General features: G+C 36.4%; 1 protein-coding gene across 2 annotated transcripts in view; it reads left to right on the top strand.

Moving 5' to 3' along the window:
• RICTOR (RPTOR independent companion of MTOR complex 2) overlaps nt 1–17,309 on the top strand; it is an 80,969-nt gene that overhangs the window by 12,140 nt on the left and 51,520 nt on the right. For both annotated transcript variants that reach the window (XM_066988989.1, XM_066988988.1), the window contains exons 3-4: nt 3,647–3,744; nt 14,351–14,415. In XM_066988989.1, coding sequence (XP_066845090.1) covers nt 3,647–3,744; nt 14,351–14,415 — 163 coding nt within the window. The remainder of the gene's footprint in view (nt 1–3,646; nt 3,745–14,350; nt 14,416–17,309) is intronic.

The raw sequence follows: 17,309 nt of genomic DNA, 5'->3' as shown, positions 1-17,309 counted from the left end.
GTTCTTAACATGTGCATAACAGGACGGTGAATTGGCACGCCGCTAGCCTTGCCAATGTGGTCAACAATGCTGCTCTATCTGCCAGGATGGTAGGGGGGAAAGGAGTCGTCACTCATGCTAATATAGCTATTGCTAGTCCTGTTTCATCCCTGCATTAGATGGAGCACTGTTTGTTTTGTGTAGCTGGAGCTCTCTGGTGGTATTGTTTTCTCTCTGGAGAATGGGATCTGTCAGAACACATCATGACTTTCACTGGGGAAAAACAATGTCATGGTCCTGAAGGGGTGTAAAAATGAGTCAAGCCCTAAAAGGTCATTTGGAAGCAAACAAAAGTTCAGAAGTTTAGAAGAGTTTAGAAGCAAACAAAAACGACTTTGAAGATTTTTTTAATATATATGCATCTATGGATTACTTTAAGGTACACAGATGACTGAATTCTCGAGGCTAGGGTTTTTAAAACGTAAATATCACTATATGCTGAAGATTATCACTGTAGGTACTGGATGTTATTTGGTGCAAACAGCTGTGGATAAAGAACTGTGTTTTATGGAGTAGAAATACAAAGAACTATTTTGCCTCTTCAATGTGCTTGCTGTCCAAAAGGGAAAACGTATAGAAAATAAGAAGGTAATGATCAGCAAGCTAAGCTGTTGTTGCAGATCACAAGTGGTCTAGCTTGGAAGTTTTGTATGCATCCACAGGTTTTTAGATGATATTTGAGACTGTGGCTTTGTATGCATTAATCAGGACAAGTGTAGAAGTGCAGGTGGAAAAAAAAGTCTGACTTTTCAGCTGAAAAGATTCATTAGGTAAGAGTGTGTCCTGATTCCACCGGTCTGCTTATGAACATCTCTATGGCGGAGATGCTTGTGCGCAGGTGCTTGTTTGTCTTAGGGATTCAATTTGATTCAGTAACCCAGCAGAAAACTAAAATGACCAAAAGAACAAAAAGCATTTTGCAGAATTGGTATGCAGAATCATTTTAATGTGAAGTTGATGTAGAACCAGAGTAGTGTATAGGGTAGAGGGAAAGAAAGTAAGGGAAGGGGTTGTGCATCTTTCAGCAGAGGAAAGTGCTAAGATCAGCTACATTGTTTTGCACAACTCCACCCTCAGAAGCACCATGGGAAAGAATGTGAAGATACTTTGTTGCTGTTGTGGGCCAACTCACAATGAGTCAGCATCTCAGTGATAAATGAGGTAAGTCAGGAAATAATAGGTTATTGTGAGGGTCTTAAAATTATGATGAGTAGCTTCTCTTTATCTTTTTCAGATAGAAAAGCAAGAGCCACTGAAGGAGTAAAGAATAAGGGCCTGTTAATCAGAGCTAAGAAATCTCTATGGCTTTAGTCTGACCTGGGGTCATCAAAAAAAAGTTTGTCCTTATCAACACTAACATATCCTGTTAAGCTTGACAATGAAAAGTTAGGGACATAATATTTCTTCTTTGGGGAGATCAGTTTCGGATTGTGTGCCATGTGTTTTATTTTATTTTATTTCTCGGCTAATCTGTGTTTTTCAGTGCTTTTGAATGAGACTTCGTGGCAGGAAGATGAGCAGTCCTGGCTCTGATCTTTGATTAACAGACAGCCATGTTGATTAGACTAAATATATTCTGCATTCTCCCAACTATTTTAAGACATTTTATTAGAAAGCGTATAATAGCAAGAGACTATATCTGTGAAGTCACATCGTTTTGTTTAAATTCTTTTACATCTGCAACTCGTGCAGTTCTGTTAGACTTACATATCTTCTGGGATGGCTTTATTTTTAATAGAAATGAATTATGTTAGAGTATGAATAAAATTTCTGCTTTTTTTTCTAATACATGATACATTTCCAGAAGAGGGAAAATGGGATAGGCTCTTCTTGAAGTTAAAATGTCACAATCCTTTTGTTTGAACCTTCTTGAAAAAAATCTCTTCCCACATTAAAGCCAGGACTTGAACTGACACAGCTGACTGAAAAGGCTTCCATAATTTTAGTTCTTTCTGAGGACTTAAGCTATTTCTTTCTTTCCTGTCTTTTTTTGTTTGTATATTTTTTTCCTACAGTACTAGAACTGTTGATACAATCAAACTATGAGGAAAATAATTTGCTATATTCATATGATCAATACTATCAATTCAATTTGGTAGTAGAAATGTGTTCTTATTGTGTTCTAGATCTGTTGCTGGAGTTTTTGCTTCAAATTACTTTGAAAATGCTGGCTGCTCTGCTAAACACTACAAAGTTGGTTTTCATCTAACTTTTCTGACCCTGGAAATGAGGGTTTTTCTGTGCAGAAAGAGGACAATATTAGAAAAGTTGCTCTGACTTTACATATACATGTAGAATAAAATGGTTTTGGTGCACATTTTAATTGTGCAGCCTCATTATAAATGTATGTCATAGCTGCAGAGGTATTGAAATGGGACATGGGATGTGGTAGCATCATCGTGTTCCGGTTTCTTCAAATCCAGATTGGCCGCCTTTCTGCAGAGAACATGCTACTTGGTTCCAAGTTACACCCACAGCATCAGGCAACCAGATAGAGATGTTCTTTGCCAATAATATGTCAGAGATTGTCTGGCTGATCTCGTGTCTTTCCTGTCTGTATAGTGAGCTTAGTTTCAGTAGAGGTTTAACTTTGTGTGTAACTATCCACATGTTCAAAATTAAAATTTACAAGAATATTTCTACTTTGTGAAGTTATTGTTGCTGCTTGCTCTTCAGAGAATAGAGGTTGAACATTCTGAGACTGCTCACATCTGGTCGGTCTTGTGGTGTAAATGGGGATATGGTATGGGTTCAAAAGTGTTGTGATACGGGGATGTTCATACCCATAATTTTCAATTTTTATTGCTCTCTTAAATTTTTAAACTAGAGAAGCTAGTAATCAACTTGATTTGCTGTGTAGACAGGTGGTGAGAACCTGCTTTCTTTGGATCTCTGCTTTGGGTTTCGTTTAGATGATGAAAAATATACAAATATTCTTTCATACTAAGATACCCTGCATGGTAATATTAGGATATCCTTTCATACTAGGACGTTCTTCCATATTAGGGCCCTTAGGAAGAAAGTTAGGAGAAAAAGTTCCCAGTCACCTTGCTTACCTAGTATTCTTCTTCACATACTGCTTGAAACTCCCAGCTGTCTAGTAAGTTTACAGTGTTTGTGGAGAGAAATTCATAGGAGAGCAGAAGAGAGTCCTGTCTTCCCAAAATCCTACTGACCCTTTATTTATAGAGGAAAAAAAGTCATATGGTGTTGTAGTAAACTGCTGTCTTTTTTACTTCTGTCTTTAAGTTTACTATTTGCCTTTAAAATACAGGGGGATTAAGGATAAGTGGTCAGCTATGACATGCTAGGACTGGAGTTCAAGTCACTAAATGGATATCTTGTCAACTGTAAATCTAAGATTTGATTAAAATCTGTTTTAAAGTAGGAGTCTCTCTCCCCAATGGACTTTAGCACTTCAGAACTTGGGTATACCTGGCTTGCATTCTAGACATAAATCCAGTTGGTGTTTTTTGAATGAGGATGATCTACAACCTTAAGTGAGATTAGCAAAATAGCATTTTATGTTTTGGAAGCTGCATGTTGAGTGTATGTTTATACTTCTGATTCTTGTAATTGTCTACTAATAACCTGTTTTCTTTTGCAGAACCCTGTGATAATATGAGAGAGATTCTCCAAAATGTGGCCAAATTGCAAGGCGTCTCAAATATGAGGAAACTAGGTCACTTGAATAATTTTACTAAGGTAGGTGCTTGAATGGTGTCAGAACATGTGATCATATGGACAAAATATTTTATATGTCCTCTATCAAATACCTAGGAGATTCACGAAGCGGTTTTGTATAATGGAACAGTACATGTTGTGAGAAAGTAAGAGTAAACAAGGACAAGTAAATATGTGAATGCAAGATCATGCTGAAATTTGTGTTCTGCAGGAAGGATTGTTATAGTGCTTAGAATTATCTCCTAAGTCAGAGATTAAGTTGCATAAATAAAGCTAAAGGATTGGTTCCTAGTCCACAGGATTGAATCAAAAATTAGGAATGGCAGACACATTTGATGTAAACTGGCAAAGTATGGTAAGGAGGAGGACTATATCACTGAGCAGGATTTTCAGTGTCTTGGGCACTAACAGGATAGGAACTGTTAACTTCTATTATCTTTTTTTTAGTGAAAAAGATCTAAAGGGTTGATTTCTAAAAACTGTATGGCTGATTTTTTGAGGTACTTTTTCCGATTGTAAGCTTCCAGATATTGAGAATGTGAAAGATACTTGCCTGAAAGTTTGATGGAGATGTTGGGAGCTTGCTGGAGGCAAGAATTAATAACTTACTGTAGAATGAAAGATGATAGACTGAGGAAAGAGACCATGAAAGGCTTTCAGAATGAGAGTAAAGACAGTTTTTTGGTAGATGAAGAACTGGTGAAGAAGAGCAGAGAGGCCAGATGGGAGGTGAGCAGTGAATTAGGTAAATGGTGTTTGTTGTAACACAGTGAGAGGCTGTAGCTGGACAGTGTTCCAGCTGTTAAGGTAAGGTAAAAGTAAGTACATTGCAGTATGTGAGGTTGGAGACAATGAAGCTTTGGTGTGCGTGTTACCTGAATTAATGTACCGATACACAGAAAAAGTTGGGGAATTGTATGCATCTCTGACAGTGTCACAGATAGGGCAACATGCCTGGAAATGAAACCCAACTTTCAGTGACACAGAATGGGTTCTGCACTGAGCAGTAGATAGGAAAGGAGGTAGTAATGGATAGTTTAGTGGGGAAAGTAAGGTTTAAATTCATTGTTGTATGTGATAACATTGAGTAAGATAAGCAGGAGGCTGCTTAACACTTCTGAGACAATCTCAAGTGAAGGAATGAATGCTGAAGAGCAGATCTGGGGGACCAGTTGATACGAGAAGGACAAACATAAATCATAATCTTTGAAGTAGGAATGCTTCTTGGCTGTTGAAAGCACTTGTAAGATTCAACAACATTTCAGTGGTAGTGTATGAGTTTCAATTGGCAGAAGAGTGAGTACAGAGAACAAAGTTACCACAGCAAGTCAATTTATCTTCTAGTGTTTTAGGAAGAAATCTGCGAGTGCTTTGTTTTCTGAGGTTTAGGGTACATGGGGGTACAAAGCATTTGCAGAGAATCGGATCTTATTTACACTCAAATCTCTTCTTTGTGTCATTGTTTTATTGCATCTGCATCCACTATGACAAACACTGCTGTTGTTACTGAGATTCTGAACTATTTCAAGAAAGTCCCCTTTAAGTTGCTAGGAAAGGCTGAGGCATAACTATATTTCTTTTTTTGTGCTGATATGGAAACTTAATTTAGGTACCTCCAAATTCTCTAGTTGCCTTACAATGAAAGAGATGGATTTAGGTTTGCAGGTGTGTGATTCCTAGCAAAAAGCTAGTATTTGAACAGGTCTTAAAGCTATATTGATTTTTCTACTGAAAATCATCACATAGTAAGTACCTGTAAATGTGGTCAATTAGTAGATATGCATAATGTAATTAAAGGATGAACCAAAAGTTCTTTTAAAATAAATTAGTTTTGAAAAAATGAATAGTATCATAATTAAATATTTGAAAAATGTTACTGCTCTTTAAACTGACCTAATGTGAAAATTGGAAAATATGCTCAAAAACACTAGGAAGGTTTTCGTAAACTGAACTTAAGACTGGCAAGGAATGAGAAGTTTCTGAAGGCAACTCACATCCCTAACTCCTGGAGACAAACCGTAATTCATAACTGGGCTTTGATCCTAAATCAGAGTGACCACATAATCATCCTACTCCTTGATGTTTAGCATTTGTTTAGCACTTACAAAGCAGATATTTCAGTGAGGCCAATATATATGTATAACTTGTACATTTGATTTTGAAAACTGTTCCTACTTTTGTCTGAATTGTGAATTCAGTTATGAAGATAGAATAAAAGTTGCAAAACATACTGTATTGTCTCCTTGGTGGTTGGAACAGTTCTGTGTTTTTCATTCCAGTGGTTAAGAGTGAAAGCATGGAGACAGGGAGAGATGGTTTTATTTCCTTTTTGCACTCCAGTCTAATACCATGAATTGACGTAGTCTCAGTTCCTTGTTTGTGAAATAGGAGTGTGGGGAAGACAGTGGGGTTTTGTGATGTTTGATATGTTAGCAGCTGAGGATGTTTGTATTTTCAGCTTGGAGGATATTGGTGGTGATAAACTTGATTTGTCCATTAATTCTTGTATTTCATTTTCTGTGCGAAAGGCTGCGAATTCGCAGAATCTGAGAATGGTTAAGGGTGGAAAGGACCTCAGGAGGTCATGTGGCTTAACATCCCCCTCATGCTCAAGCAGATCAAACTGGAGCCAGTTGCCTAGGACCATGTCCAGATGGCTTTTGTATATGTGTCCCAGGAGGGAGACTCCAAAACCTCTCTGGGCAACCCATTCCAGTTCTCAGTCACCCTGGTTATCTATTGTATGGGCAGGGAAAGTACCTTTGGAAAAAAAAATTATAGAATACTTCTGGTAAAATAATGTGGAAAAATCTATAAAACTTACCTCTCCTCTAGAAATATTACACTAAAAAAAAAGGCAAAACAAGAAGGTAGGAAAATGTCAGTACCAGGCAGTTGCTCACTACTGTCCTAGTTCTTTTCCTTCAAAGATAGCTCTCACATTTGGAAGAAATATTATTCTACTCTTCTGGTCAGATAAAGCAAAATACCTATATGCATGTGAAAACAAGTAATTTTAGCTAACATGGACTTTCATGACGGAGACTGTGGTAGACTTTGTTTGGCATTAATAACAAGACATCTGAGATACGTTAAGTTTGGGTTTCTTTCCTTGAAAGAGGACTGGATTTTTGATTCTTTTTGATTTTTTCGTATTTTTAATTAAGGAGAAGGAAAATAAATATCCTTTAAAAAAATCATTGAACTAGACTCCAGGATTTTATGCAGAAATAAAATAACGTTATGTAAATTGATTAAAATAACCATAGTTAGCAGTCAGCATGATTTCTTGCTTTATGTTCAAGAATGAAGCTATGAGGCACATATTTTTGTATTAAATTTGCACGTCAGATATATTTTATTTTCATTTTTCCTTCCCTTCAAGAGGAGTTTTAACTAGTGGTGTCTGAATCACCACTTACTGGTTCTTAACTGCGCGAAGTATACTGTATACATGGTATTTTTTTAGAAACTTGTTTTCATTCATCAAATATTAGATAGTACTTGTTTTTAATAATAAAACATAATGTTCATATTCTTGGCTTTTTGAGTGAACGTGGGGTTATTCTTACCTAATAGTTGCTGTAACATTTACATTTTATTCTCAAAGACATTCGTATTCACAGTTCTGGTGATATTCAGACTATTGAAAAGTACATTTTATTACAAATTTTTTCTCCTTGTCTGCTGCTCATCAGCTAATGTTTGAAACTGGAGTTTTGTGGGTAAAATGGTTTATGAACTACTGCCTAGCCTGTATTAGACAAAAGTAATCCAGTTCCTTTCAAACTACCTGTCTCACTATTTAAACTAACCTGAATTTTGACCTGGAAACTGAGAATTTGACCTCTCGTAAATGGTCAGGGCCATCTTCGGTTATCGCAGCAGTTCATAAGGCTGGTATGTGCCTTTGGCTTCAGCGAGCTGACTAGGCTTAACCAATTTTCGTTTGTATGGCCACACAGATAAAGCAAGCACCTTGAAGTTTCCCAACTTCTGCTGATTAATAGCAAAACATGATGGTTATTTCTTTGGGTTTTTCCCCACCCCCATGAGAAGTAGTAAGTGATAAATTACTGAAAACCAGAAGGAACTGTATAATTGCATTTACCTAGTGGAAAATTATCTTTTGGATTTGAAGTATTCATTTAGAATCCTGTATTAAAGAAGGTTTATTCCACTCCTAGCTTCTGAGAGATTGTTTATACCTTTTTAACTAAAATCATATTTAAATAATACATTTTTTTAAAATGTTCACAGATGCTGTTAGATGTTTTTTATTAATTCAAAGAGAAAGTTTCTTCTTTAAGGATAAAATGAAACAATTCATTTTAGCTTGGCCCTAGCAGTTGAATAGCATCAATGATACTGAAAATTATATTTTCAGTCTGCTCAAGACTAATTCCATCATTTAATGAAGCTCTACTGCTCTGCTCTGTGTGTCTGTTTGCTTTTGACTATGCTGATGAATTCTGATAAGATGTGGATTGAGTTTGGGGCTACAGAGGTTTTTCACAGAGTTTCTCTATCTGATTCATAGTCCATTGCATGGTTTTATGCTCCGCTTCTGTTGTCATTTTAGGGTCTTGTCCATCCTTTGCAAAACCCAAATATCTCTGAATCTGAATGCAGTTGTTGGTGACTGTAATATTTGTCCAAATACCTATACCACTATAGACAAAACTTGATACCACTTCATAAACTTATGTAGCAGATAGGAACAGAACACCTGCTTAGTGGCATTCTGCTGCAGGACAAAATTGGAGAGTAAATGGGTCTAAATCTAGAGTCTATAGTTTTGGTAAAGTCTTATAGTAAGACTAGAATCTACTAGGTGTTCTACTCATAAATATTACCACTGGTGGATCAAACTATTTCTAAAATTACAGTGTAATAATTGCATTTTGGACATACGGAATACTATCAAAATTTACCTATTAATTGCTATGGCTATTGTGTAAAATGTAAAATTGCACTCAGTGTGCACTCAATTTGTGTGTGCTGTTGACCTCCTGTGGTTTTGTTGTTTTGAGCTACTGTTTCCAAGACATGTTGATGTGTTACTCATATTGCTGTGACTCATCCAAGTAGCATGAAAAACTCATAGCTGACAGTAAACACACAAAAAACCTTCACTGTAAGTTAGTCACTGTCTGACCTAGAGTAAGGATCATTTTGTACTAGTATTAAATCATCTGCTCAAAGATACTCTGTGCTGTTCACATTCATTTATATGAATATCAAAAACTCTGAATTTTAGAGTTGACTTGCAGGCAGTTCAAACAAGCAAAACATATGTTGTGTTTGTGTACAAAATATAAGTGTATTTGCTTAATCCCATGAATTTTAATGATATGATAATCTATTGCAATTCTAGTGAATTATGGCAATATCAAGCCACAAGCAGATTGTAGTATTCTGGTACTGCCTGTGCCTACAGACTTATAGTACTACAAAATACATATTACTTGTTCAATATTACAGTCAAAAACATGACAGCTTTGTCAGGAATTGAGCTATCAACAAAAATCACTGCTTTTGGTCCATAATCACTAACTTGCTTAATGTTATTTGAAAGTGAAATGTAAAGAAAGTGGCAAGGTTTCGCCTTTAAAATATTTAAGGCCAGACATTTGTAACTGAGCAAATACCTAAAGTATGAAGACCAGCTGAACAGTATCCTCTTTATAGCAGCTTCCATGACTTTATTCCCTTTTAAACGTATGTCAATCCAGCCTTACTTTTGCCAGTCTTCTTTTTTAACAGACTAGATAAACCCAGTTGCTCAACCTTCATGGGTGTATTTTCTGCCTGCCTTGTATGTTTTGCTGCTGTACTTCTTCCAGTTTCTCCAGTCTTAAAACGCAATTTGGGGCACTGCATTTTAAGAGTAGCCTGAGTAGAAAAATATCTCTTAATCTGACATAATGCAATCCTATTATTATTTCCAATGGTAAAATTACTTTTTGGAGATGACATCACATTAATTCATTTAGTTTATAGGTTACTGTAACTCAGATCTTGCTTTACTTTCAGAATTGTTACTGTATTTGACATTCTGAATGCTTTCTGGACAGCTTGTATTTCTCTGCTGGGCTCCTTTTAGTTTCTCTATGACTCTTAATGTGTTAACTTGACATGATACACTGTTCCCTTTATTTAATTGAATTTTATTACCCATTTTGGGCACTCCTTTTAAATCACTGTAAGATTTTGAATTTTGATCTTGCTGTCCATCTTTTAAATTGTTTTCTAGCTGGAAATCCTGTAAGCACACTACATTATGTAAGTTCTAAGGAAAGTCAATACTTAGGTAACTGGCCTCTTGAAATGAGAATAAACAGCCAGTAGCTAGTTCTGTATTTTTTCAGCCAATTTTGTGTTCATTGTCTCTGTGAGATGTTCCACATGCATGTAAACGCTATCATGTTTTGATAATGATTATCGCATTCAGATATTTGTATCCACAGAGCAATTAAACTTGAGGAAACTTCCAAAATACAATTAGGTTTCATGATTGAACTTCAAGATAAGACCAGGTGTATCTATCAATGAAGTCGTGCTTGGTGGGAGTACTCACATAAAGAAAAATAGTCATTACTGAAGAGGTAACACTGCATGCATTTGGTAAAGAGCGGTTACTTTGGACTACTTCTAGTCCAGCCCTGAGAACTGAATGCCCTTTAGCAGTTGCAGCAGGCTAGGTGTGTTCCTGGAACACATCTTCTGCTTTAGTTTCATTTTGGGACCACTGAAACAAAATGTGTGGTAAGCGCAGTGACAGAAGAGTTGCCTCAGAAGAGTGCGTGTGTTCCAGATGATAGGGCCAATGTAGTGGCACTTCAGAATCTGACCTTTGTCCACAGGCTACTGTTGTGTGCATGGCAGCTGCAACACCTCTTTTAATTAATGGAAGAATAAAAAAGATCTTGTTCCTTTGAAAGGCATGAGAGTACCTGTAATGACAGTCTTTTATCAGGACCAGTGATTTGTCACGTTTCATCTTGCCAATTGCCTTCTGAGTAAAATCTCTGCATTTTGTAATGATAGTTCCCTTTGCAAGTTAAACAGGAGTGTGTGTCAGTAGGGACATGTTTTGAGACTGTGGTCCATGGAACTATTACAATAAGCACTAAGTACATTTATTTTCATGCCGGTGTTTTGGACTTAGCGGGACAGAACCATTAGCAAGTACAAAAAGGTACATAACTTTGGCACATGGAAAACACTGGTGGGGGGGGGACACAAAGCAAAACACTTGATAGGTGCAATGAGCAAGTTACAGGAGGTTTTTATCTATCCATAAGTGCTGTTAGAATTAACAAAATTAGTGAAGAATTAATGGTGGGTGGGAAAATGATGCAGTAGGGAAAATAAATAAAATTAGATGTTCTTGGAAGGACTAAACTAAAATGAGAAGATGAGCATCTTTGCTTTTCAGAGTTCTGCTTAATGTACCATTTAAATCTAGCAATGAATGTCACTTGAGTAAGGGTGGGAAACAGATATGGGCAATGCACTTACTTTCCGATGTAAACTTAAACAGAATTTTCCGTATCTTTGCATTTACTTATAATTTATTCTGCAAAAGCAAGGTTTTGATTTTGTTCAATTTGGAGCAATGATGATGAGCAGTGCTTAATATTCTTCACAGTATAAAGCATATTGACAGTGTCTGTAAGGGTAAATACCTGTTACATTTTTAGTTAATTTCTGTTTACGTGGTAGTTTACCACCAGTAAGTATTAATACACACATAAGTTAGGGAAGAGCTTCAGGCTGCTGCTAACAAAGCTGAATGACTTCTTCTCTACTCCTTATCCCCTTGATATTTTGGTGACTACGGAACTGGTTGCCCTAAAGCGTTTCCAAGTCCTTGCTAAGCAGTCTTCTGACTTCTCTTAATTAAAGGCTACTTCTCTAGTCTATTTAGAAATAAATAATGCAGAATTGTTCTGCAGTTGTATAGCTGAAATTAAGTGTCATATTAGAAAGACTTGTTTTTGTGCGTTGGGTTTAAAGGCTTGAAAGAGTTGCACATACTTTCAGCTGTTGCTAAATTGCAGCTACTTTGTAAACTTTATTGCTTATCTTTTACTTCCTCAGAAAAGAAAGTCCACGTAACAGAATTACAATTCCTTTTTAATTTTTTTGAAATAGGAAAAAGGCTGTTGAAGATAGTCTGGTGTATGTTAAATTAGGATTTCTCATTTCTGTCTAGGATAGAATGATGGGGTGAGGTTAGATGTATAAATGACAAGCCTAAACAACTGTTGATGAGCCTGTCTGAAACTGAACAAAAGTGTTTTTACTCAGTCTTCTCACACTATCTTGCTTACACTCTGCCAGCCAATTTTTACAGTTCATAAGATGTCAATAGAAATGCTAAAGCAGCAGTGGTGGCCTTAGGCAGTCCAACAACATGGCAAAAATAGACTGATTGTAGGATATGACATATTGTCATGACTAGTTAATGCACATGATTGCCTAGTTTCATTTTGGCTGGGAAGCTGCCCGGCGGAAAGGGAGCTGAAGGTGTTGGTCAATAGCTGGCTGAATATGAACCAGCAATGTGCTCAGGTGGCCAAGAAGGCCAACAGCATCCTAGTTTGGATCAGAAATAGTGTGGTCAGCAGGACTTGGGAAGTGATCATCCCCATGTACTCGGCTCTGGCGGGGCCGCACCTCGAGTACTGTGTTCAGTTTTGGGCCTCTCAGTACAGGGAGCACTGAGGTGCTGGAGTGTGTCCAGAGAAGGGAAACGAAGCTGGTGAAGGGTCTAGAGAACAAGTCTTATGAGGGGTGGCTGAGGGAGCTGAGGAGTCTGGAGGACAGGAGGCTTAGGCTCACTCTCTACAACTACCTCAAAGGAGGCTGTAGAAGGATGGGAGTCAGTCTCTTTTCCCAAGCAACAAGTAATAGGACAAGAGGAAATGGCCTCAGGCTGCAACAGGGGAGTTTTGGATGTTTGAAGGGGAAAAAAAATCTTCACTGAAAGGCTTGGGAAGCATTGGAACAGGCTGCCGGGGAAGTAGTAGTTGTGTCACTATACCTGGAGGTATTGAAAAGACATGTAGATGTAGTGCTTAGGGACATGGTTTATTGGTAGACTTGGCAGTGAGTGCCAGTTTAACAGTTGGACTTGATGATGCAGGAGGTCTTTTCCAACCTGTGTGGTTCTATGTGGTTCTCAGTTAAAATGGAAAGATAGAGTAGAATGGGTTATGTAATAACTTTCTTTATTTTACAAGCCACTGCTAAGAAAAATGGAAAATCAAAAATATTTCAATTAAGTCTAGATTATTAAATTGGCATGGATCATCTCCATATTTGGCTCAAATAATCTTTCACTGATAACTTTGGATTTCAGTATAATCTAAATCATATTTTTTAAAATATAAAAAATAATTTCCTAAAATGTAATGTCATCTTTGGAAGAATTTGTTCTGATTGAGCATAAACCTAAATACAGTTTGAATTTGAACCATCATGCTAATAAAATGAGTTTAATAATAAATGGGCATAGTGTTTGATAAATGTTAATAACTTCAGACCAGTAGTATTCACTAGTTGTACAAACACTGAACTTCTCACTGAGGGCAAACTGGTGATACTGCAGTGGCTTAGATTTGAATGCATACCTATTTCAAAAGGAGAGGACAAAATGTAAATCTGTTGCAATTGGTATTAGTCATTTGAGTTCTTGGAAGTGCTTTGTCTGAATGCTTTGACATTTGAATCTAATACTAAATTATTTTATTATTTTAGGTAAATGAGAAGACTAGGACCTTTGCAACCATTGTAAAAGAGAACAATACCAGTACTTCTTAAAGGAGAGACTATTGTTCTTTTCTTGAGAGGTTAAAACATGGCAAGCAGTAGATTGTTCCTTTTGAGATTGGCTTTGGACGTAAAAACTGCACGTGTAAGTCTGCAGTTTTGTGCTCAAAACTGACAGATGAGGCTGAAGTATTTAGAAATTGCTACAGCTTGTGGGTGTAAACTCAACCTTTGCAATGATTTTTCAGAGGTACCAAAAAAAAAAAAATCACAAATCCTGTGGAATGGATGGCAGGTCAGGGTAAATGGCAGCTGTGGGACCCTTTCCACTTGCAACTACTTCTCAGTTTTTTTCTGTGCTTGTGCTGCTGTGGTGAATGAAACATTACAGTGGACCATCAGTGTCCAGCTTTACTTCAAAACTGTCACCCAAGCTGTATTTTTGAATGCAAATGTTTTATGTGCTTTGACTTCAGTCTCTTTTGTCTGCTGAGGTAACCAATTGCCTAATCAGTGCTTTTTCCAAAAAGAGCCTAAAGGCAGCAAAAGGAGCAATCTGAAGCATAGCTTCTGAAAGTAGAGTTAAAAAACTGACCAGTAGGCAACTTAGGCAGTTGTGCAAGTTCCTATCTACTAAGAGAGGCCAAAGGCTTGTGTGTCTGGTGTGTATGTAGGAACTGAATACTGTCAGCAAAAATTTTCAGGGAAATCTGAAGTTGGTACACTTCCCTCCCCTTGCAATGAATGAAATTCCTTGTGTTACTTCAGAAGCATTACCAAATATCTTAGGTTTTAAATAGTAATTGTTAAAGAATTATAAGTAATAGATGACTTCTTTTGTTTTCAGCTTCTTTGTAATACTGGCCATGCTGAAGAAAAGCTAGGATTTACGTATGACAGCATCATAATATGGTAAGTAATAAGGAACACTAGGATAATACTTTGGGTACTGTGGTAATAGTAGGGTACTTTCATTGTTCTAGGTACAATTAAATCAATTTTATTTGTACTTTTGAAACTGGAATTTTGTATTTCCAGTATGTTTAAAATGTCATAATGCAAATGCATACTTTACAAGTACTTTAATGAGTAAAATCAGAAATACATTATACACTTTCAGGAAGAGGGGAAAAAAAACTCCAAATGAAAGTGTAGATTTCTCTGTTGTATTTTCTCAGAAATGTGAAAAATATAACATCTCAGTACTTGCAGAAAGGACTTGTATAAAAATGTTCTCTTAAACAATTTGGAGCATACTCTTAATGTAGTAGAACTAAGATTTTAAAGATGAACTTTTTGTTAATTTCTGTGTGTGTGTATGCTTTGTTGGACTGATTTCCTTACTCCTAAAACATTATGTATATACTTTCAAATGGAATTTTCCTATGTCTTGTCTCAATGTCTGACAGTCAAAAGAACTACATGCTTGTTTCCAGAACTTGTGTTTTTGTGCAGACGTTGGTAAATTGGTCCTTAGGCTCAGCTTTGGTGGTAGAAAAAAAACAGATTTAGGATTTAATGTTTTAATATTTCAATATTCTGTTTGCGGTTTATTTTGCTACATAGGTTAGAGCTATTCTGAGAAATTTGCAAGTGCAGAATTTTTAAATTATTTTAGGAAGCGACCTTGAGTTAGGCTAAGTATATATATTCCTTTGGAAATAACGTGTAATTTTATAATTTGCTCTTCTGATTTTCTCAACATTATCCTAGATTTTCATATACAAATCTTCTTGTAGTACAGAACAAACTTGTTTTTCTTTGAAGATGAGAACGGTTATTTGGGTGCAGGAAATAGTGTACAAGTTTCTTCATTTGGAGTATGAATTGTTAACTTCAAAGCATTAGACTATAAGGGAATCAGTGACTTCAAGAAGAATTAGAGGTTTTCCTATAAAGTTTTGGGTTTTGGAGTCAGTAACCTTGATGGACAATTTAACCAAACTAAAGACAGCTGTAGTCTGCACTTTTCTGATATACTAGTCTGCAGTAATTGCAGTTATTCTTGAGTTAAAAGATCTGTTTTTTAGAACTCATTCTCTTTTCACTCCAGGTACCTGATTATAGTTTCTTCTTGCCAGCAGTTGGAGATAATAGTGACACATTTTGTTGTCATTCCCAGTGTAGATTGGTCTTGCCGGTTCCCAGAGCACCATACCATTGACAGCTGAGAGGAAGCCTTGAGCCATGAAGAAAATGGAGTGTTGGTAGGCCTCAGTAACTTTTGAGGTCTTTTAGTAATGTGCCAAGAGGCTTTAGCCATACCAAATTCACAATATATACAATTATCTGACTGGATCAGAGATCTGTCAAAACCATTGTTATCTTACTGTAGTGAGTAGATGAGATGATTTAAGAGAAAAGTTTAAGAATGAACCTGTAGTAGTAGGTTCCTGTAGTACCTACTAGTTAGTCAATATTCTTTCTAATTCCATCCTTTTAGTTTTTCCAGACTTTTAGCAGTATTAAAGTTTTCAGTCCTAATGCTGTCTTAGGTGGCACTTCTCATTTCTGTAGTGACACTGAAAATACTTGGACAAATTTGCTGCTGTTCTTGCATCGTAATACGTTTTCAGCTTTCAGACACAGATGCACACAGTGTACAGATCAAAATCATTTTCGTGATCTGGTGGCTGTTCTAGAATTCTGTGCATTAACTCACACTTAACAATCTTCAGTTTTCTTCATCTTGCCAGTTTTCCATAGGCATAATTTTTAAATTCCCTTGAAGATTCTTATAGCTCCATCCTTAAGTCCCTGTAATCCCCCCCATCCTTTTTTCACATTACAAATTGTATATTAAGTACTGTCTACCAAAGGAGACTGTGAACCTGATACTTAAATGGATAAAAATCAGGATAAAATTTGTCAGGATAAAAATCTACCGTTCATTCACCTCTGCTCCTTGCGTTCATCTTTTCAGATTTTGATTTGTGTGATTACTTCTCATCACTCTATAACCTCTTCGTATCCTCTAATACAATCTTCAGCAATACCTTATGTGAAAGTTTCGGGTTATTACTATGTTAGGAAAGTGTTTCCTTTTTAGTACACTGTTGTAATAACTCTTTCCAACTCTTTCAAAAGATTAGCAGAATATAGTTCTCATAAACTATTCTGGTAAAGTAGTTAGCTTTTTTTAAGAGGATATCTGATAAACTGTCATCTGGGTGAGCTTTGGAATCCTTTTTGTGCAAATGCTAGCAAATATATGAAGATAGCTCATATTAATGTTCTTTCCAGACTCTTAGATGTGAAGCTTGGTGGGCCAGTGATAATACTGATGGATTTCCTCCATTCTTCCACCATTTTCACTTCTTAGTCTGATACTTAATATATTAAAAAAGACTTTAGGATAGGAATCTCCACATGCATCTCCAAAACAATGACTTAATATGAAGAAAATATTTGTTTGTCTCATACCTCTGTCTCTTAATTGCTTTATTCTTTCTGTGTTGTGATTCATTTTTAAAAACTTTCTGCTTGTGGAGTTCTGCCTGAGAAGCCAGAACCTATGTCCATGTGTACAAACACACACACCTACCTTTAAAGATTGTTTGCTCTGCTGTTCAAAAAAGGCTTTCCTCTCAAATATAAAAGTAAATTTACTTTTCTTGATGGAGGGGAAAAAAATCCAGATGCTGTATTTGGCTATCCTAATAAGAAATGTCATAGCCACATCATTGTGTTCATGGGAAATGGGTATCTTCTGTCTTAGAATCTCCACTGAAGTGTCTTAAACTGGAATATCCAAACCAATTACAAATAGTGAGGTAAAAGTCCAAATAGAAAAATACTGCTGAGAA

The sequence above is a fragment of the Anser cygnoides genome, chromosome Z, assembly GCF_040182565.1.
Source record: "Anser cygnoides isolate HZ-2024a breed goose chromosome Z, Taihu_goose_T2T_genome, whole genome shotgun sequence".
In the NCBI taxonomy this organism is placed as follows: Eukaryota; Metazoa; Chordata; class Aves; order Anseriformes; family Anatidae; genus Anser; species Anser cygnoides.
This window is presented reverse-complemented; position numbering and strand designations above follow the sequence as displayed.